The sequence below is a fragment of the Epinephelus fuscoguttatus genome, linkage group LG14 (genome assembly GCF_011397635.1).
Source record: "Epinephelus fuscoguttatus linkage group LG14, E.fuscoguttatus.final_Chr_v1".
NCBI lineage: Eukaryota > Metazoa > Chordata > Actinopteri > Perciformes > Serranidae > Epinephelus > Epinephelus fuscoguttatus.
This window is the reverse complement of record NC_064765.1, coordinates 19,145,082-19,172,189: the sequence shown is the minus strand read 5'-3', so window position 1 is coordinate 19,172,189 and position 27,108 is coordinate 19,145,082. Positions and strand designations below refer to the sequence as shown.

The 27,108-nt window shown below is 40.9% G+C and overlaps 1 protein-coding gene across 2 annotated transcripts in view; it reads right to left on the bottom strand.

The window, feature by feature from the left end:
* Positions 1-331: 331 nt before the first annotated feature.
* Positions 332-27,108, bottom strand: part of stac (SH3 and cysteine rich domain) — a 44,773-nt gene continuing 17,996 nt past the window's right edge. For both annotated transcript variants that reach the window (XM_049596511.1, XM_049596512.1), the window contains 8 exons: positions 20,685-20,766; positions 20,371-20,477; positions 19,500-19,581; positions 18,496-18,563; positions 13,626-13,723; positions 5,583-5,634; positions 4,825-4,962; positions 332-1,085 (listed from right to left, as the gene is read on the bottom strand). In XM_049596511.1, coding sequence (XP_049452468.1) covers positions 987-1,085; positions 4,825-4,962; positions 5,583-5,634; positions 13,626-13,723; positions 18,496-18,563; positions 19,500-19,581; positions 20,371-20,477; positions 20,685-20,766 — 726 coding nt within the window. In that variant the 3' untranslated portion in view covers positions 332-986. The remainder of the gene's footprint in view (positions 1,086-4,824; positions 4,963-5,582; positions 5,635-13,625; positions 13,724-18,495; positions 18,564-19,499; positions 19,582-20,370; positions 20,478-20,684; positions 20,767-27,108) is intronic.

Below are 27,108 nucleotides of genomic sequence, written 5' to 3'. Positions count from 1 at the left end.
AGGATCAGAAACACAGATTTTAACAGTTTCTGGTTCTAATGATGATATCAATCTTTGTTACCATCACCTTGAAGTAAAATCTTGGATTAATGTGAGTAAGACATTATAAACTTGGGGAATGTGAGGGTGATATTGTTGGAAGACCATTGAGAATCTCTGAAATCTTTGATTGTGTCAAACTCCTCTGAAAATACTCCCACACATCTCTTTGTTGCATCTGATGTGCCACTTTCCAACTGAAACCTTTTTCAGTTCTGTCACAGGACTGTGACTGTATGATCCAAGTCAGGCTTTCTTTTGGTAGATTTTAAAGGAGATTTGAGACTTCAAAGAAGGTAAATGTTCTCATTTTATTGTATATGCTGTTTATTCCGACTCAAGTATTCCATCACCTTGTGACATCAAGGACATATCGGAGTCTATTGCAAACTACTTTGCAGTAAAAGCTCAACTTAAGCTTGGAACAAAATGTAAAAGCATGAGAAACTAAATTATGTATAAGAGGAATGCCATTGTACTGTATGTGCTGAAACCTTGAAAAATAATCATTGTAGTAAGTGTTTGTTTCCTTTTCTTTGGCTTAAACAGCCCAGCGGCAGTTTCACTTTTATAAAACAAACAGCTTGTAGCAGGATAAAAGTAAAGGGAAGAAAAAGAACACACAAATCAGCTTTATAAATTAAATCAAATCCAGTGAAACAGTGATCTCCTGTCTCCCTGTGAACAACAAATGGCCCGTCATCTCAGTGTCTGTCTTTGTGCTGCGAGGAGAGTGAAGAAGGTACAGAGACTCTGACCTGCAACAAAGTGAAGTCCACGCCCAGCATCACTTATGCGTCCAAACTCCAAATTTCTGATGAGGCAACTTCCTCACTGGTTCCTTGCAGCCATTTTGCAGGTTCAGTTTCCCCCTCCTCTGACCTCCAGGCGGCTGAGCCCACCTCCCTCCCTCTGTCTGTCTCTCTTCATTTCTCTGAGTGTTCGTCTCAGATGATTTCCAGAACGTCGCAGGGCACGAAGCCTCTCTTCTTTCCGCTCGCCACTCTGATGAAGCCGCTGCGTTCGCCCTCGCTGCTCACACAGATCTGAGGGGAAAAATGAAATCTTACTTTAATGTGGAAAACTATTAAGAATATAAAGTATAGATGATTAGTACAGTCACACAAACATATTACATACTTTTGGCTCTATACTTTTAGGGCCTTTACACAGCAAAAGTGTTTTTTTCCACGCAATTAATTTGCAGGTGCAAATGTTTTTTTTCTTGATTTGCTGTTTTTGTTCACGTTCACACCATGAATAAAGGCGAATCAAAAAATGTGTTAAAATGTTGAAAAATCTCGGTCTCTCTCTCCTAAACCCCAAAATGATGTCATCTAATGTTTTGTTTCGTACTCACGCAAAAGGGTTTTAGTTCACCGTCATGGGAGAGTGTGTGGAGCTGCCAATATTTGAAAGTAAGAAGCTGCAATGAGTATTTTGGGGTACTTTTATAGTACTTTTCTATGAAAACTGATTAGTCGACTACTAAAATAGTCACTGACTATTCTTGTAGTCCATTAGTCATCCATTAGTCGACGAATCGTTGCAGCCCTAGTATGCCTAAACTATCATAGAACATAAGGGATGATTGATATGTTTCACTGAGGTGTCCACGGTCGGCTTTGGGTCTTTATAGTTTTGTATGAAGAATTAACGTAGATAAGACTATAAACAAATGCTTTCTATATGCAAACACTTTCTTGAATATCAACCACCATCAAATTGAGTGTATCCAAAAGTTATGTCAGGCCAAGCGCACCCAAGGAGGCTAAAAACAGCGCAACCAAGTGCACCTGAGAGGACACTGTCCCTTTATGTCTAGCACTGGCTGCTGTAACCCTGCAACATCGCAGCTCCAGTTACACTGCTCCATTGCTCCCATGGGGTTACAGAGCGTGTCCCAGCCTTAACTGAATATCCCTACTTCCTGTCCCCCTACTTCTGGCCTTCTTGCTTGGATCACACCCATGTTTGAACTCAACCTTCTTCTTGATCTAAACTACACACCCGTAACATTTTGTGACTCTGTCTTAAACTGTTGCAACATTGGTGCATTGACAAAATCTGTCCACAGATTGACAGAAATATAAACACCTGGCAAAATACTCAAAATGGCTTCTATGGTAGTTCCCTCTCTCATCTCCGTTTTTATGTGCACCAGTCTCCACTTGTTTTTATTTTTAGAGGCATATTATTAGTCACATGTACCTGAAGGAGCTATACATGTCCAGCTGGAGTGTAATTGCTTTGTTTGACAATTACATTTAAAGATAATGCTGATACTGCTGTTTCAATTACGCCTGTTCATCACATTGCTATGATTACAGGATGAGTACTGAGATCAAACTTTTCCTTCCTTCTTTCCAGCTCCTTATGTCTCTCACTGACCCTCACGATAGACCAGAACACATTGTATTTGCATGCTTGCTCTAAGTACTCTACAAAATCTTCCCCTGGGTTTATGTAACTGGAAAAGAAAGGCAGAGGGTCATGGACTCATCTTGTTTTCGGTGGTTTCATCTCCACTGGGGGTTGCTTACTTTAGTCTCCTCTGAGTCCGAACATGCCCTGGGAAGCATTGTGGGAAAAGGGGGCCTAATCTGAGTACAGCCATTATGCCAAAATGCTAATGTAATGGTAACTCCTAAGAGGGATTCTCTATCAGCCAACTCCAGTCGAGCTTTTCAGTGAATAAGCGTATGCAGAAGGGAGAGTCGCTGGAGGTAAGAGGCGACGTGGGAGCGGCAGGAGGGTAATAAGATGGCTAAAGAGCTGCAGGATAATGTGAATCTGATGTGCTCTAATGGCTGGGGTGTGATCATGAATTAGACACCTGGTAATGTGGAAGTTTTTATGTCTGTGATAAAGGTCGTTGCTTCTCCAGCCCATGATGATGATGATGATGTGTGATGAGGACGATGTGATCAACCCTGCTAATGTTTGGTCTAAATTAATCCTTCATGTGTTTTGTCTTTGTGGCTCCAAAGGCAGGCAGTTTACCTTAACAACAATCCTATCATCACTGTCTGGTGAAAGTATTTTTATTTTCAAAATGTCACTTGATCATAAGTTTTTGCCTTTACTGATATGCTAGCTCAGATAAATAGGAAATGTGGGGGACAGAGAGAGAATGAATGACATGCAGCAAAGGGCCACCGTCTGGACTCGAGCCTGAGCCGTTGTGGAGGACTCAGCCTATGTGGGGCGCACACTCTGCCAGGTGATCTAAAGGTTGCAGAATTTTCTTGTACACATTACTTAAAGCCATTATATGGGTAGTCTGAGTGGGCGGAAGTTTGCTGCATAGATCAGCCTCTCATTGGGCAGAACGAGCCACCCACTGAAGTCCCGCCCTACCACCTCCGGTTGTGTAGCAGTTTTCAAGCTCACTGTTGCTGTGGCACCGCCAACAACGATTGTGATTGGTTGAAAGAAATAAAAAAAGCCGGGGCGTTTTTTTCTCCAATCTTAAAGTGAGAGTTGGCGCAGCCAGACCTTTCTTTTCTTGAGAAAGGTCTGGTGAGCAAGACTATTATATGGGTGAGCTTAAACTTTCTGACTTTGGCGCTCTCCAGTGGTAGTATCTAAAGATATTGCTGCAGACATCAATAGCACTTTTCGTCACACATGCTGGCTTGGATTGATTCTGTTTGACTTGGGATTTGCATCCCTGTACAGGTTATCTGCTTAATGGTGGGTCTTTAACTAATGACGCACTTGTACTTGTGAACCAACAGAACATTTTTTCGTCCACCCTGCTGGTGTTATTGTGTTCAACAACTTTCTTGTACTGTTGTCAGGTATGAACGTCCATCAGATGGCCAGCTCCTGCCTGCATGGGACAGCTGCGCTCTGAGATAAACTGAGTTCAACTTCTGCATGTCATGTGATGAGGAACAACCAATCACAGCCGACAGATATCTTTCCCTTCTTTCGTAAATATCCGTCTGTGGTAACTATGAAGAAGTTGATCATTTCGGTGCAGGGCTGCTACATCTGAGTCAGGTATAGGACGATAGGCCCACACACTTATATACAACACCTGGAGGAAGATCAGCTTTGCACTCAGGATTTCAGGTAAATAGGCTATGATACTGTGCTTGCTCAGGTTGCTTAGCAACCGCAGACACAACCTGCCGCTGCACTCTTGAAAGCTGGCATGAAAAAGGCACAAAAGTAGTGCCCAGCACCTGACCCTGCGTTTTCCAGGCAGTTAAAGTGCCTTTGTGTTTCATCTGCAGACCAGGCTCTTTCCATGCACCTCTCTCTTTCGTTTTTTTTCATACATGGTTGAAACTGATAGAGTATCTGCTATGTCTTGCAGTGGAGGCTACAAATATGTCACTGAATCGTCTCTGAATACTGACACTGAATAATGATGACAAAACCCATCAAACATCACAGCAACTCGCTTTAAGGTGAACCAGCATACTTTGGACCAACTATGGAAAAAGCTTGATCCTTTGGTCCTTTGCTACTTGGGCACCTGGTTGGCTGGTGAAACAGCAACAGCAGGTGTTTGCTGGGTAGCACTCTGCTGCTGCTTGCATTGTGTTAAACATCTTTAGGTCAAAACACAGAAAAGGCCTGAACAATAGGAAAAGAAAAAAAGAAAAAATAGAAATAGAAGGCAGAGTCACTGCAGATGCAGACACTGACACAGACGACCCATAACAACAGGACAGGATAATTTAGGATATTAAGGGGAACATCCTGTCCAGCCTGGTTTTAAGTGAATTCTTTTCACCATCATCATCATCCTCATAAGGGTCTGTACAGTACCTGTCCCTCCTTCAGGGTGATCTGGCCTTGCTCCTTACAGCCGATGAACGTCCTGTTGCATCTGAACACTTGGTCATCAGATCGCACCTGATGAGCATAGGCTGCTGGGAAGAAGCCGATCCTGTCCTCAATTACCCCCTGAAACACAATGAAAACAGCTGACACATGGAAAAGCTGCACAGTACATAAGAGGATTACAACGCCAGTGATTAGATAAAATCCTTGAAAAAACAACAGGGGTTCTGTTGGCTGCCGTACACAAAACCTGTGTACAGTTTTATTTTAGATCGTATGCACTGATATCTACCTGATACATGGACATAAAGAAGATATACTGTATATGTCTGCACTGCAGTAACTATATACTCTATGCAGGTGTAATATCAGGTACAGTATCCATTGTTCAAAGACCAAACAGGCCAGATGTCTGCGTTTATCTACAGCCTGTAGAGAACAGCAACAGAGGTAAAATGCGTGATGAGTTTCTCCATGGTCTGGTGGCAGCTGGCTGCCTCTGTACAGTCACGTGTTGGCCCTTTTGTCTCCCTAATTTATCTGTCATGCAGTTGTGTCCTGCGGTGGCCTGTTGCCTCGCTCCTATAATTTACAGCTGGAATTCCTGTAATTTATCAATTCAATTCTCACGTGGGCATTGTTGGGGCATTGTGGAGAACACACGTCTCAACAAACCTAAACTAGACGACAACAAACATCTTAGAATTTTTGCACTTTGGAACGCTGATTGGTTTCGTACCTACCTTCCACCAGTCCTCATTGGAGTCATCAGCCAATAAGATTCTGTCTCCCGCACTGCAATATAGAGCAAAACAAAGAAGAAACTACTCAAAAAAGGTCAATTTTGTTCTACATGTTTGGATAAATCCATGTAAATTTTGATACGCCACCTTAGCCCTGTGCTTTAGTGGTACATGTCTGCAAACAAATTTGAAATAAATCTAATTACTGATCAGCTATCCTACAATACAAGGTCAATGATCTGTATTTACATCTCTGGATGTAAATCATGGATCATCAGCTCATGAGGATGTTGACTTTTTACCTGGAGTCTGTTAGCTTTAGTCTCCATCTTTTAGCACAATATGCATGCATGTACCAATTAAGAGCCTCTTGAAGAACCCCTTCAAACGTCCTCCCCTGACCCTTATTAAACCCCTAAAAACGTATCACTGTTTGTCAAACTGACATATTTTAAGTTTTTTTTCAATGAAAAAAATGCTAATCGCTCTCTACAAAGTTAAAAAACATCACAGTGATAGATAACATGAGCCATCGGTTGGACTGTGTTATCAAACAGCTAATAATTTGTTGCCAATGTTAGATAAAAATCACATTTACACAAAACGTTTAGCTGAAAACGGAGTTGTTTCTAATTTTTGTTTTTGATAAAAGTTCCACGTTCAGATGACAGCATTTTGATAACAATCCGCGTGCACACCGATCCGCAAAAATGACCAAAAACGCTGTAGTGTACATGCCGGGCCAGTAGTTGGCGGTGTGACTTTTAATGAAACAAAACGCGCCCGCAAACAAGCGTTTCCTTCTACAGAGCGGTGATGTATAAACAAACAAAATGGCAACCGCACGAATGTTTGTCTGGATGGACGATGAGGTGGAGTTGCTACAGTAAATCTACACTTTGCTGGAGAAGCGTTGATACATTCAACAGATTTCCAAAAAAATGGACTCTGGAACCCGTTTTCAAAACCTTGCGTTTTCAGGCACCTGAAATGCCGCTGTCATTTAAACGATGAGCCAAAACACAACTAAAGTTTAGTGTTTACATTTGAAATCGTTGTCGTATAAACAGGACCTTAGCTTCAGGGGTGGACTGGGACTAAAAAACAGCCCTGGACTTTGACTTGGCTCAGCCCACAACAACCGGTGCGCATACGGTATGCGCTTCCTTCTTCTTCAATTTGATTGGCGGCCGGCCGGCTCATAGATATCTATGGGCTGGCTGGCATCCAATTTAAAGGCTGCCACCTAGCGGACTGGACGTGGAACAGTAGATTATCAAGGAGAAAAAGGGGATAAACAAAGCAAAACAAAACAAAACAAAAAAACGGTGATGACTGCGTGGCGGCCGCCAGCCGTCCTGGAGTACCGGCCGTTCTGTGATTCTCCAGAACCTCCAGATGGCCGGTCCGCCCCTGCTTAGCTTGCAAAATACAGATAGGCGTACATAGGAGGAGGAGGTCCGCGCGGACTCAAAGCGGATGTCTGCAAGCCCTGTGCGCGCAAAGCTCAGATTTTACGACCGTGCGGACTCCGCTCCGCGCACCAGTGACTGCTCGGCATGTATTTTTCACATCGCAGGATTTTTCATGGACGTTTTTACAGGAAACTACAACGCGGAAGTGCGCTCGACTATGGAAGCCTGAATGACTGCGGACATTCCTCGCGGAGTCCGTTCCACGTATGTGATGTAACAAAGCCTGGCTGTATGAATCTGTGCTTTTGAGACTATCATTGGTCCAAGGTGGAAATGCTAAGTGATGGCACTGACTGCTTATTTTGCTCATGCTATATCTTGTAGCATAAACAAATATATACAGACATGTTAACAAGGTTAAAAAACTTGATTTTCATGAAAGGAAGTCTTTAACATGGTTCTTGTTTTGAATGTAGTCAGCTGGAAAGATTATAAAGTGATATAGAGAGGGAGTTTTTAACAAACTCAGAGTTAACAATGATAAAAATCTACTAGTGACAGACAATCTTCAATTTATCTAACAAAATCAACCCTCTTCATTAGTAGCCTGCTGTTATGTATTCTTATGTGAAGTTGTTGATCCATTAACAAATCAAGTTACAGCAGGTTTTGAAAAGTAAATCACAGGGTGAATTAAATAACAACTGTAAGTTATTGTAAGTGCTGATGACATTAGAGGAGCTTCACCTCTCCTCTTGATCTCTTTAAGAGGCCTTCTAATACATGAATGCTGTGAAGTCGAGCAAAAAAAAAGGAAGGTGTTTGTGTTTTCTAAATCCTGTTTGCTGTGAGTAATTCGTCTTTGTCCAGGAAAAGCATGAATCATTTTACCCCAGCGCCGCATGCACCATAATTACTAGCATCTGTTCAAAGCCGTCGGCTAAATTTGACCAATAAAAATCAAAAGGACCAGCACAGTTGAGCCAAATGTTGGTTTACGTAATTTCCCTTTTTTTTTTTCCTCTTGTGGTTCGGTTATAACACTGGTTCTCCTTTGCTTGGTAATGCTCACCGTGACTCAGAAAACACTGCTCATTGTAGTTGAGAAACAGCACAGCACCCGACGTTGTTAAAAACTTCTAAAGTGATGTAAACAAAGTAGATACATGTTGTGTGAAAGAATAACAGGAAGTGTACCATATGAGCATCTCCTTTGAGTATTTAGTTTCTTATGAAAAACTAAAAAAAGAAGTGGGAAAACAGGTTTGAAATTACTGTCCGTTAAATAACAATAAACAACAGTGGGTTTTCTGATTCTGTATTCTCAAAGTGCCGAACTCATCATCATTACAATCACCACATAGTCGAACGTAATCATGTAATCAGAGCATGTAGCCGCAACCGAAACTAATCACAAACCTGATTTTCTCACTTAAAATGAAAACTGAACCTTTTCATTAAAGATTCCATTTTTCCCCGTTTGTGATTTATGTGTTAGCGTTTGATGTATTGATTACTGTCTGCAGCCACAGCCTGAGGAGAAAAACATTGATGTGGGCTCACACAGGAGAGTGAAACTGAAACAAAGCTTGGTGAACTTTGTGGCGTACAAGAGGTATCGGTGGAGTCCAACAGAAGAAGTCAATGAATTTTAAATTACGCCTGATGAGTGAAGCTTTTCTCGACCGAAGAGAGAGGATGTATTCATCAATGTGCGTGTGTGTGTGTGTGGGTGTGTTTGTGTGTGTGTGTGTGTGTGTGTGTGTGTGTGTTGGAAAAAGAGGGAGAGAACAAGTGCACTCTCATATCCCTAAATCCTCGCAGGATTTCTGAGAGAACCAGGAGCAAATGGGTACTTATGCTGAAGGACTGCTCATCGTGAACACTCTACCAGAGGGCTTGTTTCATCCAAAGTATGTTGCAGTTGATGCCCTATCAATTATGGTTAAGGAAGGGATAAAAACTGTAGTCTGAGTTTCAGAATCTGTTGGAGGTAATAAGACAGACTATTCTGCATTAACAGAATATGTATGCTAGATGGTTATTGTCACTGCTGGCCTTGTAGTCGAACCAGATTTACTTAATAGCTTAAGTTAGCTTCTTCTGCAGTGTTATGTACTTATAGGAATTAGTTAACAAGTGAAACCAAATACAAACTGTGTATAGCTTCTTTTAAATTAACTGAATTGTTTAGTGTTATGGTGTATTCACATTGGACACTAACTGAGGGTTTCACATGGTGCAGTTACATACAGTTAAGTCAATGGGAAGATTGATTACATTTCAAATGTGTCACAAAAGCCTATCAGCATTAAGATCTGGTTGAGTTTCTCCTCAAGAAATAAATCAGAATCAGATATAAAGGACAGACGTATAGTACAGAGACAGAACAAAAAAGCAGCGGGCTTGGAGAGAAGTGAGCAAAGCCATAGGGTTACATGGTAAGTTCTGAAAATATATATTTGTGACTAGTGTAATCTGTTTTGTTGAGCTGCTTCTTAGCAAAGTGTTCTGAGAAATTTAAGTTGGTCTTTTTTGGTGGAAGGTAAACAACGGAAGAAGTGAAGCAGTCATGTGCTGCCGTGGAAAGCTTCATGTTCGCATAGCTTCACTGTGACAGAGCCCATCAGTTTGTACAGTACCGCATTTTGCATTTTGGCTGTCGCCACCTTGGTTTTATGCCAGAAGTGAGCATATTTAAATGAGAAGGTGATGCTGTGGTGGAGCAAGGGGTGAATCACGCCCAACTTGTCATTTACAAGATTCAGATTTAGATCAACTTTACGCTCTAAAGCATACCCTGTCTCATCATCAGTTTTACGCTAATGGGACCATAATTTACAAAATTCTAATCATACTATTTTAACAAAGACTTGAAACTAGCAAGTGAGACAACAAACTCCTTTGGGAAATGTTTACTGAGGTAATAAATCAAGTGACAAGAAGGGTAATTTTCTCACAGACTTGAATACAATCTGACTTCTTTTGCCAACCAGTAGAGTCGCCCCCTGTTGGCCATTAGAAAGAATGAAGGTTTAATGCATTGACTTCACTTTTCAGACTCGCTGGCTATGTCCACTTCTTTTATACAGTCTATGGTGTTGAAGTTACTCTTAAAGATCTTTTTTGTTCTCTATGGCAGCACCCACGGTGATAAGCTGTAATTGCAGGTGTGTTTTTGGATCTCACTTTCCAGGCCATAGCAACTGTTTACTTGCAAAGCGAGCAGAGACTGGGATAAACAGTACGCTGCTTCACAGACAAGTTGAAGAGCGAGTCTGTTGCTGGCTGGCCTCCGCCTACCCTCTCTGGTGTACCAACTGCTGCTGGGTGATGGAAAACTAACCGTGCGCCACAGACACCCACTTCGTAATGCTGGAAATACAGCATCATCAGTGGATCACCATTGAGTTACCTCACTGGGCCATAGATAGTGACTTAACAAACATTTATTTAATGAAAATCTTTGAGATTATTACTTAAAATTGATAAGTAAAGTAAATTAATGTATATTACTGTTCATTTTATTTAGATGTAACTGCCAGTGATGGTGGGCTTGATGTCATTTTGCCTTTTTGGTTTGTTGACATTGCTGTAGTTCTTTTTACCCAATCGTAAATATCATTGTCATAAGAGGTGCCCAATATCTCCAATTACAGATTACGACCACGAAGCTGACATGGAGCTTTCTTTCATAGGTTTGTCTGAAAAGCGACACGTACTTCCTGCTGCTTTCTCTCCATATTCTCAGTTAAACTGGCTTTTATGTATTGGCCAGCGCAAATCGAACATAGCATCCTTTTAACCAAAATAAAATGGTTTTTTTTAACCAGAATTCAAAAATAATATGTCCCCTCTCAGCCCCTGGTAGACTGTCTACGTCTTATGGGAGCTATAAAAGGACTTCTAAATGGACTTTCTAAAGACTGTGTGTTTCTTTCAGGATAAATCCAAAAAGACATGAGATTAACTGATAATAATAAACCATCACGGCACACACACACACACACAAACACACACACACAGGTATTATTATTGAGGCCACTCGAGGGAAATAAATCTTTCAGGACCATTTGCTACAAAGAGGATGCTAATTAGTTCCTTTTGTAAATTTCCTGTAATTTTGACTTCTAGTGCTCTCAGTGCAGCAGTTATATAAGATAAAACCCAGAAGCACTAATTAACAGAACTTCCTGCCACTAAAAAGCAGATGAATATAGACAACTAGCAGACAGCTCTTCGACAGATTGCTTTCATGTTTCCAAATGTACTATTAAACACATTGTGTACATGTGACTGTATGCGAGCATAAAGTACACTTTGATTGCATTTCACTGGTATTTGTTTGTATTTGCTAGTCTGAGTGGACGGAAGTTTGCTGCATGGATCAGCCTCTCATTGGGCGGAACGAGCCACCTGCTGAAGTCCCGCCCTACCACCTCCGGTTGTGTAGCAACTTTTGTGGTGTTTGATTTTGCGGGGATGTAGCCATTTTTCTGCCATGGTTCACGTCCTGTAGGCGATATTTTTGTGGGCGTGTTACACCAAAACCTATTTTTGCAAGCGTACCGTTGCTGTGGCACCGCCAAGAATGATTGTGATTGGTTGAAAGAAATAAAAAAAAAGCCAGGACGTTTTTTTTCTCCAATCTTAAAGTGAGAGTCGGCACAGCCAGACTTTTCTTTTCTTGAGAAAGGTCTGGTGAGCGAGACTAGTATTTGCAGACTCACATGCCCATATTTGAGCTGCTGAGTAGGGATGCATTTAACAATTATTTTCGTTATCGATTCATCTGCCCATTATTAGTTAATTTTATGTCAAGTTTAGAGCAAATGCAATCAGCAGGTGCAACATACATTAAGTTTGTCAATGCAACGAAAGGCAACAGGAGTCAATTGAATGAATCTCATAAACCAGTCACACAGAGAATCTGTTTCTCTGTCACTGATGCTGTGTGTGTATATGCAATCAGTAGTACAGCGCAACTAGAAGTAAGATGATACCCGCCCAGCACAGATTTGTTTGCCTCCTGGTACAGATTTGTTTGCTTAAAGGTGAAATAAGCAGCATGACCTTGTTGTATTTTACATCCAACCCTGCAGGTGACCTTTGGGGATGCATGTGTGTGAATGTATAAGTCAGCGCTGAATTCAATCAATCTTCTTCAGAGTGTCTGTATTAAATTTCATTAAATTTCACAGTGAGCTTGAATTGTGTCTCGGCCTCTTTGTTTACTTTGCCTTCTCTTTTCTTTTGTTGAACAGCAAAAAATGTATCAAAAGAGACCACTGTGAGCATGTCACAGTCAATCACATCGCTGACTCAGGCAACATCCACAGTAATGCTGTTTAAAATGAAAACAATCTCCATGCCTTCGATGGTTTAAGCACCATTTCAGAATTAATCTCCATCCATACTGAAAACGCATATCACATAATAATTGACATACATCGAGTATGTGTATACCTTTTTCCTGTAAACAGGAGGAAGATTGTCTACTTGCAGTTGGTTGCTTAGTTTCAGAAGATACTACGGAGATGGTAAAAGATAAAACCAGAGATTTCTTTGCTTGGAGCGATGATGAGGTAAAACTGTTAATGACAGCAACATATGATAATAAGGTGGTGAAGATTGTGGAAAACATAAAATCCCTTTTACACATGCACTGCAGATGCAAATTTTCTAGACATTACCCAGAGGAGCTACATGTGAGAACGCAAATGTCTGAATCAGTTGGATCGGACATTAAACGTGACTATATCTGACCAGCTCCCGAGTACAAGTCTACGTAATGTCCGACTAAGCCAATGTGTAAATAAAATTCACAAAGAATGACTGGGCCTCTTGATTATATTTCTATAATGGGGATCGTGCGAAATAGGAAGAAACCAAACATCCAAGGGGGAAGAAGAGGGGTCATTTACATGAAGACATCAATGAGAATGTTCAAATGTCAGTAAAGGCTGAATCGTCAGACAAAGTCAAGGAATGGCAAGAGACTTGTAGTTTATGACCAAATTACAAATCAGCTATGAAACCGCAGAGTAATCTGTGTCATGTCCTGCCTCCTGTACGCTCCATCCTCGCCCAAAACCAGCATCCTGTTGTGTACTACATATATGAAAAGTAAACTCAGGACAACGTCTTGACCTGATTTTCTGGACATAGCCGGGAGTTTATATGAGAAAACAGCCATAGACTGGGAGTTGTTGCAGAGCTAACACTGCAACATATAAGACCAGTATCAGGAGCATTACCCATTGCCGGAGGAAGCAATGGCAGTACCCACACAAGAAGGATAAATTCATAAAAGTTATGTAGACCAAGTTATAATATTTTGACTGATAAAACCGCATCAGCAAGCAAACTTGGGTGTCTGTGTCATCATTTCTAAACGTCTCCCTTTCCACCCATCCAGACTAAAACACACAAGCCTGGACTTTTCAAACTAAAAGGTCTGTTTCATTATTTCCAAAATGATGGGTAAGTGTGGTAGCTGGGCGTAAATGTAGCACTAGTTATGCTTTTTAAACCTAAAACGTATTAGTGTGGGTGTAGCAACAGTAATGACAGTGAGTGTTATAGTGGCATTTCTTGATTACAGTGATGTGTTTATGTGTAAACTGACTTCATCTCCAGGTCATGGCTGTCTTGAGGCGTGAAGCTGAACAAGGCCACATATGTGTTGAGCTTGAGGACATCTTTCTGTAGCTGGCTCTGCTCCAACTAGAAAACAGACACACACAGAAACACACAGATTTTTAAGAAGTCTCCGGAAAGAGGAAGTTAAGTTAAACCAAGCTCATAGTCGCACAAACACAATACAGCACCATATTCTCCATTGTCACTTTTCTCACAGCCGTATCTTAAAATAGTCTTTTGGCATTCACGTCGGCAGGAGAAGCCCTTGTTTACAGAACACTGATAGACCGGGGAGCCGATTAAGTTGTTCTGCAATCTGTTCCTTTTAATCCACCGTCAACACGAGTGGGAGAAGCGGGATCAGATTTTCATGAACGCTCAGGAAGTTTAAACAGGACAGGGCTGTGGGTGGAGAGGAAGTTGTCGGAGAAGTGTTAGCACAATTAGCAGGGAGATGTGCCGCCATTCTGACGCTGTTCACACCTGCTTAGCAAACGGGTGGGTGTTTTCTTGTTTCATCACCGATACCTTGAGTATCTGAATAATGCCTGCTGTGTCCTTGAAATCTCTCCAAATGATAACTTGTTCCATTTGTGTATAATGCCTGGGGGGAAATTTTGCCAAAAGCTATGAGAATCACTTTTTAAGACACACTTGAGGCTGTTTTTGAAAAAAAAAAAAAGCAGGAGAATTTGCCATCTTGGAGGCACTGTATAGTTAATGAAGAGAAGTGTTTCTGGTCTTTTGTGGCTCCCCGAGCATCATCCACGAGGACGGGCAATGTGCCTGATGGATGACTTGAGTTAGCTGCAGCCACAAGGCAAACTGCCTCTGTGGCCTCTGGGTGAAAACAACAACATCAAGTGGTGGCAATCCATTGCAGCTAACTAAGAGCCGCTCGCTGGCCTTGAGAGACTCTTGACGCTAGGGGAGCCTGAACACTGGATGAGAGGTCGGGCGGGTCGAGATAGCAGCCTCCTCTATAACTAAGTTATCAGAAAAGACGGCAGTATTTGAAGTGAGGGACAATGTGGTGAGGGGAAAAAAAGAGCAGTGTGCATTCCTGACCACTCAGGGCTGTAAAACGACCTGTGAACACAACTTTGACATATTATCACCTTATAAACTTTTTATGGTAAACCTGTTAGTCAACAGTTTCCTATTTACATGTCTAGCAAACAGAGACTAATATTAACTTGAATCTGGAGGATGTTTCTGGCCAGCTGGCGATCGTATGTACCTCTCCCTCTCTCTCTTGCTCCAACAACTCCTGAGAAATATATCTTGCTTTAGTAGGCTTTGATTCTCTGCCCAGACCTGACCCGACCTGATGGGTTTGGCCTGGGTTAGGGTTGTAATTTCCCCTGGGCTTGAATCGGCTCGGGTTCGCTCCAATTTCCCGTAGTTTGGTTCCTTTGATTTTAAATGCAGATCTTATAGTCTGTGTAATGCAATGTACTCCTGTCTCTCATGAATGAGGGGAAATGTTATATAATCCCTATTTGATATATATGGCAGTATACATGACAGTTTTTGGACTGAGCCGAACATTCAGTAGCAGAAAGTGCATGTCTGAGTTGGTCACATACATCTGTTTCCACACTGAAAAGACTTGAGATGACTTTAACTTGTAACAAATGTTTTAATATTAATAATGTACATATTTCTTTTCAGTGGAAATTCTGGCTTTTATCTGGCTCTGGCTAAAAACTGCTGCCACGGTTCGGGCTTGGACAGAAAGTATGTGGGTTTATGTAGAGTAGGAACAGATTTTTTTGGGCTTGATCACAGCTCTCGTCTCAAGTGGTGGAACAGGCGGCTAAGGTGAGATACACAGCAACTGTGAGTGGTGGGGGTAACATTATAGGACGAGTAAAAAGCAGGCCAGCTGCTCTGTTTTTTGGTTTTCACATGAATACCATCATTTACTGTAAACCCCAGTGACATGTCATGCAGGTATGAAGGCATGAAGATAATAGATGATGCCCAGGTCTACTACAGCAGCTAAATGCTTCAATGTGTATGCTGAACTTGTTGCTGCACACACTCATTTGATCTATTGTGTAAAAATGTTGATTCATGCAGCTTTAAGAGCTAAATTAATAGATCTTTATTCCAGTGACAGCCATTTGGCTTCTGGCGGTGACACATCTTTATCTTCCAGGAAGAACAAAAGGACAACAGTTACTTTGGATGCACAGCAGCTGCCTGAAAAGAACAGCCAAACAAAAAGAGTACCACCTAGAATAAAATCAAACTTCTCATAACAGAGAATCCAACCATAAAGAGAGCACGGCATTAGCCAGACTATTTTACTGTCAATTGATCTCGGGTAGTTTAACACTAAACCTGGAAAGTGCGAACAGATGGGGATCCTGTGTGTGACAGCGTGTGCTCCATTTGTGCGTGTGAGCCTCCCATCTCAAATTGGAGGCTTCTTCTCTGGCGGAGAAGAAGCAGTTTTCGAGCGTTTTTCTCTGCTCATTACCCTGCAGAGCCTCCATCTGTCCGTCCGCCAGCCTGAGCTAATGGACCTGTCGGCTGACAGACAAACAGCCCCCTGCCAGCTGTGCTCGGTCCAGCCTGATAACACAGTACAATGCACTTCAAGTCTCTTCCCCTGAAATGACCGGCTGGACTGCTAGATTGTATTGCAGGGGATAGGTGTGTGTGTGTGTGTGTGTGTTTATGTGTGTGTGTACATGTCTGTATTTTTTGCCTTGTATGGTTATTTGTTCATTTTTGTGTTTGTCCAAGTATCTGTGGTCTTTTTCCACTGTTGACAACAGAGATAAACATGTTAAACTATAAAAGTAAACAGAATAGATTGCTGCTCATAGAAAATATGTACAAAGAACATTGATACTGAAAGCACGTCTCCCACAAACCCCATCATGGAAGACAGAAAAGAAGGAGAGCAGTTTTGAAATCTGCCCATAAAATATTCATCGACACTCTGCTGGAGGTACCGAGATATTCACAGAGGTTTAACCTTTTTCTCTCACTAGCATGAATTTTGCACCATCAGCACTGCATCGACACTGTAGAGGATAAAGACAGAAGCTCCGATTCCAGAGCTGCAGATCCAAACATTACGTAAGGTCAAGGCCTCTCTCTATCAGTGCAGGCCAGTGTTTGTGTCAGCTGGGTTATGATTTGTTGCAGCAGGAAGAGAAGTTTTCCCTCTGAGTCCTGGGAAATTCAGCAGTGACGACGGAGGCGAGGGGCAAAGTGCAACATGCTTAATGGGCCCAGAACAGACTGGCTGGGTATCAGTTTTCAGACTGGCCACGAAGAGTTCAGGCACTGGTCAGTGGACAAAGTCTTTTCTCAGAGGTTTTCAAACTGCACTGATAACACAAGACTGTAAGTGAGCTGCAGAATAACAATCACTGTGAAAAGTGAAACTCAAAAATTGCTGACAAGACAGTTTAAGTTTTCCATTCCTCTGAAATAGTACATTCAGATCATTCAGTTTTCTTACTCCTCCCAACTGTGCAGAATCTACTTGCCTGCAGTCAATTTTTACTTGCTCCTATACAAACTGTTGTGTTTACTGGCAGCTATCAAAGACAAAAGTTATTGTCATGAAAAACATCCTTATTTTATCAGCCTTGCTCTCAAGCTTGCAGCAAACTGCACCATACATAGTTGGAGTTTTATCCACATCCTCTAATGCCACCCAACTAAACTCTTGTTTCCAGGATAATTGAAATGCTCGCTTACACTTAAGCTCATAAACTTTGTCTTTACACGCCACCATTTTCTCACGAGTGCCTGATCCGTACTGTGCATGTGCCACTCCAAACAGAAATGAGAAGGAAGCCAGTTGGCTCACTCCTTAGCTACTTCCATCATCAGATCCAGATAAAACTATGTGTTTAATCCTTATTTACCACTTGACCAATGAGGCAAGATAGGGCCAGATTTACTTGCCCTAGGCAGCCCTTATTGGGTCCCGGTACCGGTTTATAATCATGTCAAAAACCTTTTTTACTTACACAAGGCAGCAAATGGTCTTTGTCTGTGAAAACTATTTACCTTAAAATCTGACATAATTGAAGGCTCACATGAAGTTTTGTGGGACAATCTTGTTGTGCAACCTTTTCTACAGCTGCTGTAATAACTGATAAAGGTTACAGACAAAAAACTGTTGCTCTGCCCTTAAAAACACATTTGGAAATTTCCATCTAACAATTGTCAATTAACATGTGTCCGTGCTTTTAAAATTTACAGGGACTGGATTTTTTTTGTCAAAAGAGGCCAGTGAATATAGAAGGCCTTTACTGTAATCAGCCTATTACAGTACTTGCAAACTATTAAAAAATATTCTAAAAAAACCTAGTTAATATAGGCAGTGTAAGGAAGCAAAGATGACTTTGAATCATTCGTACTTCCTCTAAATTCAGTTCAGTCTGATTTGTGGACAATGCTAAAATGCAGGTGTATGTTAGAAGAGCAGTACTGCTTAGATATCAATACTGTCCTCATCCATACACACTTGTCAGCATCAGATATGAATTATGTCAAACAATCAGATGGATTTGTTTCATTCATTCATTCATTTTCTGTAACCACTTGTCCTGTTGGAGGTCGCAGGGGGGCTGGAGCCTATCCCAGCTGATACTGGGCGAGAGGCAGGGTACACCCTGGAAAGGTTGCCAGACTATCACAGGGCTGACACATAGAGACAGACAACCATTCACATTCACATTCACACCTACGGGCAAATTTAGAGTTACCAATTAATTAACCTGTATGTCTTTGGACTGTGGGAGGAAGCTGGAGTACCTGGAGAAAACTGATGCTGACACAGGGAGAACATGCAAACCCCTCCCTGGAGATTTGTTTCTTACCTGTGAATCATTAGGTTTTCTCTCTGGCTGCAGGTAATGCTCTGTCCCGTTCTCAATGACTGTGAAAACTGCAAAGAAAAAACAAAGAAACAATTAATTGAATCAACAACCACTCTGATAAAGCCTTGCTTGTGGCCCCTAAAATCTGCAATGTTTAGCAGATTATATGTTGGACACAATTTATTATATCTTTGCTACTTTTAGAATATTGCCAGAAAAGTGGCACAAATTCCACATTTGGTCCCATGAGTAATTAATGCGAAGACAAAAGGGCAAATTTCAAACCATTTAACTGGTTTAATTATGAGACATCTTGGCTGCAATTGGAAAAATTGGCCTGATGGCACTCAATCAAAGTTGTCACCAGAAACAACTTCTACTTCACAAATATCTCCACCATTGACCTCAGTCTTTTTTCCATTAACCCAGGCACTATGAATAAACTGGAATAGTGTCATGGCTGACACATGGCCCAGGCTAAGAGCGTATTATCTTCTTCTTTTGTTGGGTCAGATGCTATTCTCTAAAGGAAATTGTTCAGCAGCATTGTAGCCATGCTCCAAATAACATTTTCCAATGCCAGGGACTACCTGGGTGTGCTTCACCATTCTCCTTGTCGCTCTGCCTTCACTGCTCAGAGTGAATGTTCCAGATTGCTAAGGGTCAATGCCTTGCCCTTCACTACAGAGACTATTGTGCAGCCGAAAGTACCCTGTCACCACTAAATCAAGAGCCACACACAATGCAGGTGATAAAAAAGAGAGGTCTAAATGTTTCTTTAGGTCTACAGGGTTTTCTGTAGCTGGGTCAGAGTCAGCAAACAGCAAAAAGAGCGAGTTCAGTTCAGTGAAAAAACAGCAAAGAAGCTTATTTGATGGTTCACAGGAGGAGAATTTGATGTTGCAACCTTCCCTTGTGGCAAGAGCAATAACTGTGTGTTTTTTCCCTTTGTCACTACATGGCTGTAATCCAGATGCACACAGCGTACCGCAACAGATACTCACCGTCATCGCTGTGTTTTCTCGACAGCTCCTGTCTACTGCTGTGAGCGACCACTTCCTCTGGAACCTTATCCAAGTCACTCGTCTGCAGAGGTCAGAGAGGGGAGACAAAACATACTGTCAGATAGATAGATAGATAGATAGATAGATAGATAGATAGATAGATAGATACTTCAGTTTCTGAACCAACAACTAGTTAAAATGCATCCACTCTCCCAGTCTAACCCAATATTTTGGAGAAGACTGTAGTGTAGCAAACATGCTGTGTCTAACTCTGCATTTGGAAACTATTATCATAACCCCTGTTGAGATCACATTGTCTCTGTGAGCCTCCACCGCCCATTCACTAACAGCTGCACAGGACAGGACAGGATGGCCTGAACCCAACAGCTTTCAGATGTCGTCACACGGAGACGCGTATCCAGGCTGCATATACAGTTTAGCTTACATTAAAAGTGATACGCTACGAAAAACAGATTTCCCTCTGCATGACACACAGAGGTGGAGAGGAGGCTTGAGAGTGTGGCTGTACAGAACAATCGGTCGGGTTCATCTTCAGAGCTGTAACATGAGCGTTTGCACGGACATCTCCCTCCATCACTGCTTGGTCCAGACTGCCTTTATTGGTAGTGTTTACAGCCCTGCAGTGTCAGTATCTATTTAGACCATCAGCTACAGTGTTTCTGTTGCAGTGGGACAAAACATAACAAGTATAATACATAAACTGAACTGTGATAACCTGTATGTACATTGAAGCTTAATGAAGAGCAGACCTGAGATAGGAAATAGGACAGATAAAGTTCCAGCGAGCAGTATTTTGTGTTGACAGGGTAAAAGCAAACACTATCCAACATAAAAATGATCCTTTTCTTACTGAGTTTCTGTGTGGAGACTCAGAGCCACTGGCCCTCTTGGCTTTTTGTGCAAGTGACGTCCCAAACCTCAAGGCCTCATACACAGGGTCCACCTTGTTGCCACAAGCTTTGGAAAAGAACAGGACATGAGAAAAGCTGATAGCAAACAAATGTTACGCTTGCAGGATAGCCATGTGGTGATTCACAATACTATAAAACCAGGTTGGCAAATCTTATAAAACAGCTCAAGTGGAAAAGAGGTTCTGGAGGAGCAGAGCAAAGTTTTCGCTTCCTACACACGAGTGCAATTCTTATGGAGATTTAAGCTGCTCACCGATGGGCATGACTTCTTTGATGCAGCCATACTGTTCCTGGATCAGTAATGGAGAGCTGTAGTACCGCCGAAAGCCTTTTGGCTGAAAGACAGAGAGGGGGAAAAGAGAGAGAAGGGACACACACATTAGAGATAAATCAATATGCAGCACCACAGGCAACACAGCACCCTGGCGCTGAAATACTGCACGAAACTCTGTTCAGTCGGATGTTTCTGAGCACAGCTGACAGAGATAAAGTTCTGCCACAGTGGATGTCGGACATCACTGACTGGATGAATTACAATAACTTGATTTCGCACTGCTGACAGCGTAGACAGGACAGTGTCTGATAAATACCTGAAACAGAACTCTAATTAAATTTTAAGATAAATGTACACAATGGAACAGTCTAATTTGCAGCAGTGTGCTGTGTATGAATGTGCACAGCCCTCATTTTCATGGCCGAGTGATCTGTATGAATGAAGAACAAGTACACAATGAGCGCTGGAGTGTTGACATACCCAAACATTATGCCAAAAAAAAAAAAAGCACCATTCCTCATCAATTGCACAATTTGATGGAAGAAAGGGAAAAACAGTTCTGAGTCATTAATTAATAATGAACTACATGAGTAACAATCCATTTGAATTTATGACTATAATTATAATAATGACTTTATCAAGGACACAGAGAAAGGTCCATAGCGTACTAAATAAAAACAGGCAATAGGCTGTGTACAAAAATAAATAAAAGTATAGATAAAATAATAAGAAATACAAAACAATGCATCATGTAACTTTGTAAAAAATAGACAGAAATAAAGAACTAATTTTAATTAATATATCACAAACCTGTTTAGTAGTGATAGGGAACTGAAATAATATTTTTTTCACATTTGCAGGGTTCAGTTTAAAAGCATATTTTGTCATTTAATTGACAATTATGTGGCAATTTAAGGCCAATAAGTAATACGTCACTTTTAGGATGAGTCAATATTTACTGTATATAAACATGTCTTTTAGTTTTGATAGTGTGTCACATTTTTTTGTAATAACTATTAGAGGTTAAAATAAAATAATAATAATCACTTATTGAGTGAATGACACATTTCACTAATTTAAAAATGGTACCTTTAAATAACTTTTCATAAATAACTAATCATTTTAAAAATAAATATAAAATATTATGCATCTTGCAGCAATGCAAATAATTCATACTTTACCTATTATACCAGTGACATATTGATAAGCACTGAGCCACCTGCAGCCTGTAAACACATCTTGCAAAGTACGTCCTTCTTTCTTAACTCATTAAGATGTGAAGAGCTCAAACCTTAATTTTACCAGAACCCAGCATCTGGCGACATCAATCAGCACCGACAGAATCTGTTTATTAGGAGTGGTGGGAACTGTGTTCATAGCAACGTAATGGCAGCAATGTAATGAAAAACACACTGACTAACAGCCCCGAAAAAGGCGTCGACATGAAAAACAATGACAAGACCGGGTTAGAGTTAGAGAAGGTGGGGTGGAACACAGATGCTGAAGCGGCTGTTGTTGTTTACAAAATGTCGTCAGGCCCGGTCCACACTCGGAACTGCACTTCCCCGCAGCTGAGGTGCAACATTAGTTCCACTCAATTTAAATAACTCTCAGCACATTATTATTCAAATGAAACTAGAATCACCGCCTCACGGTTGTGTGCCTTTGCCAACCAGTCAAGTTTCGGATTACATTCATGTCTGTCCAGACTCGTCATGTAGTGAGGACTCTGAAGGAATTTAATAAAAGGCATTAAGAGTTGTTGTTTTTTTTTGCGAAATGGAAATTATCACCATATTGACAGGTATGATTCCAGAGAATAACCTCCAGGGAGAAACATGCTGTCTTCACTTAGAGGACTACAGAGGACTGATAGAAAGCTTCATCACATGGCACAACAGCAGTCACAGAAGCTCACTATTCGCAAACCTTATGGAGTATCAGAGGACCAGGACAGAACACAAAGTTGTAGCAATGACAGCAGACAATGCTTCAAACATGGATGTTGCTGCAAAGAAGCTACAAATTCTAAAACGTGGATGCTTCACACATGTCTTCAACCCGACAACTCAGAGGATCTATACAATCAGCACAGTTTCAACGTGGACACCAAAGATTAGTGTCACTAATTCGGTATCTGACCAAATGTCTCCCCTTCTGTCTCTGAGTTATGACGTTGAATAATGGCTGGAAAAGTGTTTTTTGGACGTCACAGTGAAGTTGACCTTTGACCTTTTACAAATGAAATGTCATTACTTAAATTATATTATCCTAGTCGACATTTGGTTGAAAAGCTGTCATAGTTAGCGTATGAATTTTTTAAATTATGACTAAAATTGTGTTTTGTTGGTTGATCACAGTCACAGTGACCTTTATCTTTGACCTCCAAATGCTTAAGTCTAACTTATACTTTTGCGACTGTGCACTTGCTTTCAGCATAGGCTGGTACAGGCACCTCTCATGTTCGCCAAGCATATCGAATATAGTACTGAGATGGATTGTGCATAGCAACCAATGTCCCACATGTATGTTGGGACATGCTTTTGAAGTTTGCGTAACTTACCTCTATTGTAATTTCCCTCAGTTTCCCTGTGTTTTATGAGAGGTAGAATTAAAAGGCTGGTATCTTCTCTCCCCTGCACTCCTGCTGCTTTTTGCTATCTTTTGTTACCATTCTTACAAATATGTCTCTCAGAGGCTTCCATTTTCGGGTACATTCTTCAACATTACTCTGCAGCTCTTTAGCAATCTCTTTCCAGAAATTGTGACTTATATTTACTTTTTTTTTATAATCTTTAAAAGAAGGATCAAACAAGTGGCTATATCTTCTAACTTGCATCACTAGCTTTTCTTCAGACTGGTCCATGCTTGTTGTGTTTGTCGTTGAAACAGACCCAGCCCTGATGTCCAATCTAACTTCTGCGGCGTCTGCTATGCCTGGCGTGTAGTCCCATTTTTTAGGAGACGTGCAGCAAGTCACTGCAGCATTCTGTGAGCCCTGCAAACCATCTCTGTGGCTCTGCAGCAGCTCTGTGCAAGCTTTTTTCACAGAAGTTTAAATCAAGCATAATTAGTTCATCCTTGTTACCGTGGGAAATTTGTGGCAAAGTTAAAGAAATTCTCATGTGGCACTCCTGAGATATCGCATTGATGAGAATGGGACATATGGGAAGTGAAAGTGACCTTGACCTTTGACCATAAAAATCTAATCAGTTCATTCTCTCGTGGACATTTGTGCCAAAGTTGAAGATATTCCCTCAAAGCGTTCCTGAGATATCACGCTCCCGGGAATGGGACAGGTGGACGGACATCCCAAAAACATCATGTCACCAGTCCACCAGCATAAATACATTAAACTATTAAAGACTACAGTTGTGGATGACCTTCATGAATACATAACTGTTTTGTTACAAACAGAGCTGAACACGTAGGAGACGAAAATGTGTCCGATGTCAGGTGGTCCGCAGCCATGAATCTGACCAGAAAAAACTGTCTTAAAGTCATGGTCTTGATTTATCTGCCCGTCATGTCCTCCTCCCATCTCTCAAGGCCCTCAAACATTTATCATTTATATATCCATTACCTACCTGAGTCCTGTCCAATCAATACTTCCCCATCAGTTTCAAATCCTTTTTAAGTAAAGAAGAACGACACAAGATTAAAATTCTCCTCAGACACAAAGTCAACTGCAGCACACTCAGTAATGATTAATGTATAGTTCCACGTTTTCAGCATTATTCCTCTGTTTTTGATTTCTGGAAGTCATCCTAGACAAACATTCATCCATTTTCTTTACTGGATGTCAGGATCAGACTTGGAGGACTGCACTTTTTCCCTGTTTGTTTACATTTCATGTGTTCAAGTGGCAGGTGGTGAAATCTGCAACGCTAATCAGTTGTGAATAATTTCTTCATTTGACACTTCTCATGATGAGATGGCTAAAATAAGTAACCCTTGAGCTCTTCAGGCTTATTTCGAGAACTGAGATGTCAGACTTTCAGGGGCAAAATCATTAAGGAAAAGGTTAAAAGAGGACCACTTATTGGGAGCCCATCTGTCTATAAACATAAGATGCGATTTGCTGTTGCTGTCTGAAACTTCATTTACTCCACTGATGTTGTGACAGCAGTGATTGTAGACATGGTTAGATTTAGGGAGATCTGAGAAAAAGTCATGGAGGCCTTTATTATGTGTCTTAAATTCACACAACATGCTTGTTTCTATTGAACAAACGCTGTGAAGAGGACAAAACTCCACTGTTGCACACTAAGGAATGACGTCTGCCTGAAACATCTGTGCATGAATAAATAATTAAATTAGTGAGCTGTCCTTTTCATGATTTTTGAATTTGAGGATTAGCAGCCATCCACACATAAAAGAGTTCAGGATGTTTACTTATTTATGCATTTATTTAAACATTCCTATTCATCATGGTGATACAGGCTCAGATTGTCATCACAACTGTCTGACATTATGGAATGGATCCCTGCAGAGACAGACCTTTGTGTTAAAGAGCAAGATCCTTTTTGTTTAACCAGAAACAGCCCTGATATCGCTAACGCCAAACCCACCAGACTCCATTTAAATAAACAGTAATTTTATCATCATAAAACACACTTCATTCAAAGTCCACAGAAACAAAATAAAACTCACAGAAGCTGTTGTGGTTCATCTTTCCATTGTACCAACAATTGCCAACTCTGGTTTGGTTGTCCTTAACCAATCATTCACCATGTTAGATGTGAAAATATACTGGCTCTATACAAACAAAAATAAAATGGAGTCAGATGACTTTGGCAATAGCGATTTGGGCGCTGTTTCTAGTTAAACAAAAAGGATTTTACTCTTTAACCAAAAGGTCCATTTGCCATCATGTGGTCAGACACTTGTACAGACAATCTGAGCCAGTCAGTGGCAAAAATAACCACTTTTAATGGACGCAAACTGATGGTGCACAATTGCCCCGAGCAATTACACTGCAGCCTGTTTCGCCACTGGTCTCGCTCAATACTAGACCACTTTAAAAAATCGTTGTTCCCATTAGTCACTTAAACACAAAAACATGGGAAAATAGGCTCCACGTTAAAAAAAAAAACTGAAGTTATTCTTTTAGTAGCTATTAATACTGTACATAAATAATGGTACGTACTTTACTTATAGCTCAATTGTGTCATTGCAGCAGATCTAGTGTAATATATACAGTAGTATTTCCTCAGCTCTCACTGGTAACAGACTGAGAGTGTTAGCCTGGTTTAAAGCAGACATAAACTGACATGTATTGAGAATTAATCATGTGATCCAAGAACTCCCAGAAACTCCAACTGGACTACAGTTGCCAAGACTGAGCTCAAACAAAAACTGTGTGTGTCCGGGCTGTTTTAATCAGATGGAGGGATGCTGCCCTGCCCACCCATGCCTAGTGGCTGAAGGACATTATGTTCTGCCTTAATCTTGAAAAGATTCAATACTCAATTAGTAACTCAAATAAAAAAATCCAAAAGGTTTGGGGGGCCCTTTCTCAAGTACTTTCAGAGTTGCCAGCTAAACTGAAGATTGTGTGTTTGTTTCTTGTTCTTGGTGCTTTCTGTCAGTGTACACTCTGCTAAAGTACCCCGTCATTTACATAGACATCCCTCCTCCTCTCTTTCAATATTGAGCCTGACTTTCAGCTCATTATCAATTTTATTTTTCACTATTCAGGAGATGGAGGACCGTCCTACTGACGATATTCCAGCTGTTATTAGGGGTTAGGGTATGGGTAGGATTGTGATTTGATTTGAAGCTTTGTTCCCCATCAAACATATGCTTTAAGTTTAATAGCTGCTGTAAACATGCTTTGTGTAATCCTGTTAAAACTCAATAAAAATATTCTTGATAAAAAAATTTGTGTGTGTCAGGAGAGGCCAAATCAATGCTTTTTTAGTGACTGGTCAGCATTTGTTCGCTGGCAGATACACAACCATTCAAACAGGAAAACGTTGGGCCTCATGCAGGAAGCGAGATACAAACAAAGTTTCTCTTAGTTTTGTTTGTATCCACAATTTGTTCTCATTTTGTTAGCACCTATTGATACCTGAGATTCACCAATGATTTCTTATTTTGGCTCTTCCCAGACATCATAAAAATTTTAACATAGATTAATGTAGATTATTATATTGAACCAAAAGGAAATCAAACATCCAGCCCACACCATGATACTCAGGTTGACACTTTGAGAGTAATTATAATGATTGGATAATTAAATTCATGGGCCTGAGAAATACTATTAATTAATACCAAACTATAAAAACTGTTGGATGATTTTGCCAGCATTCAGCTTCTGAATTGCTCACATACTACTTATTGTGTGTCCCTCTCCTGACACAGCATTTACAGCATCACAAATGCTTTGCCATTTCTTTCC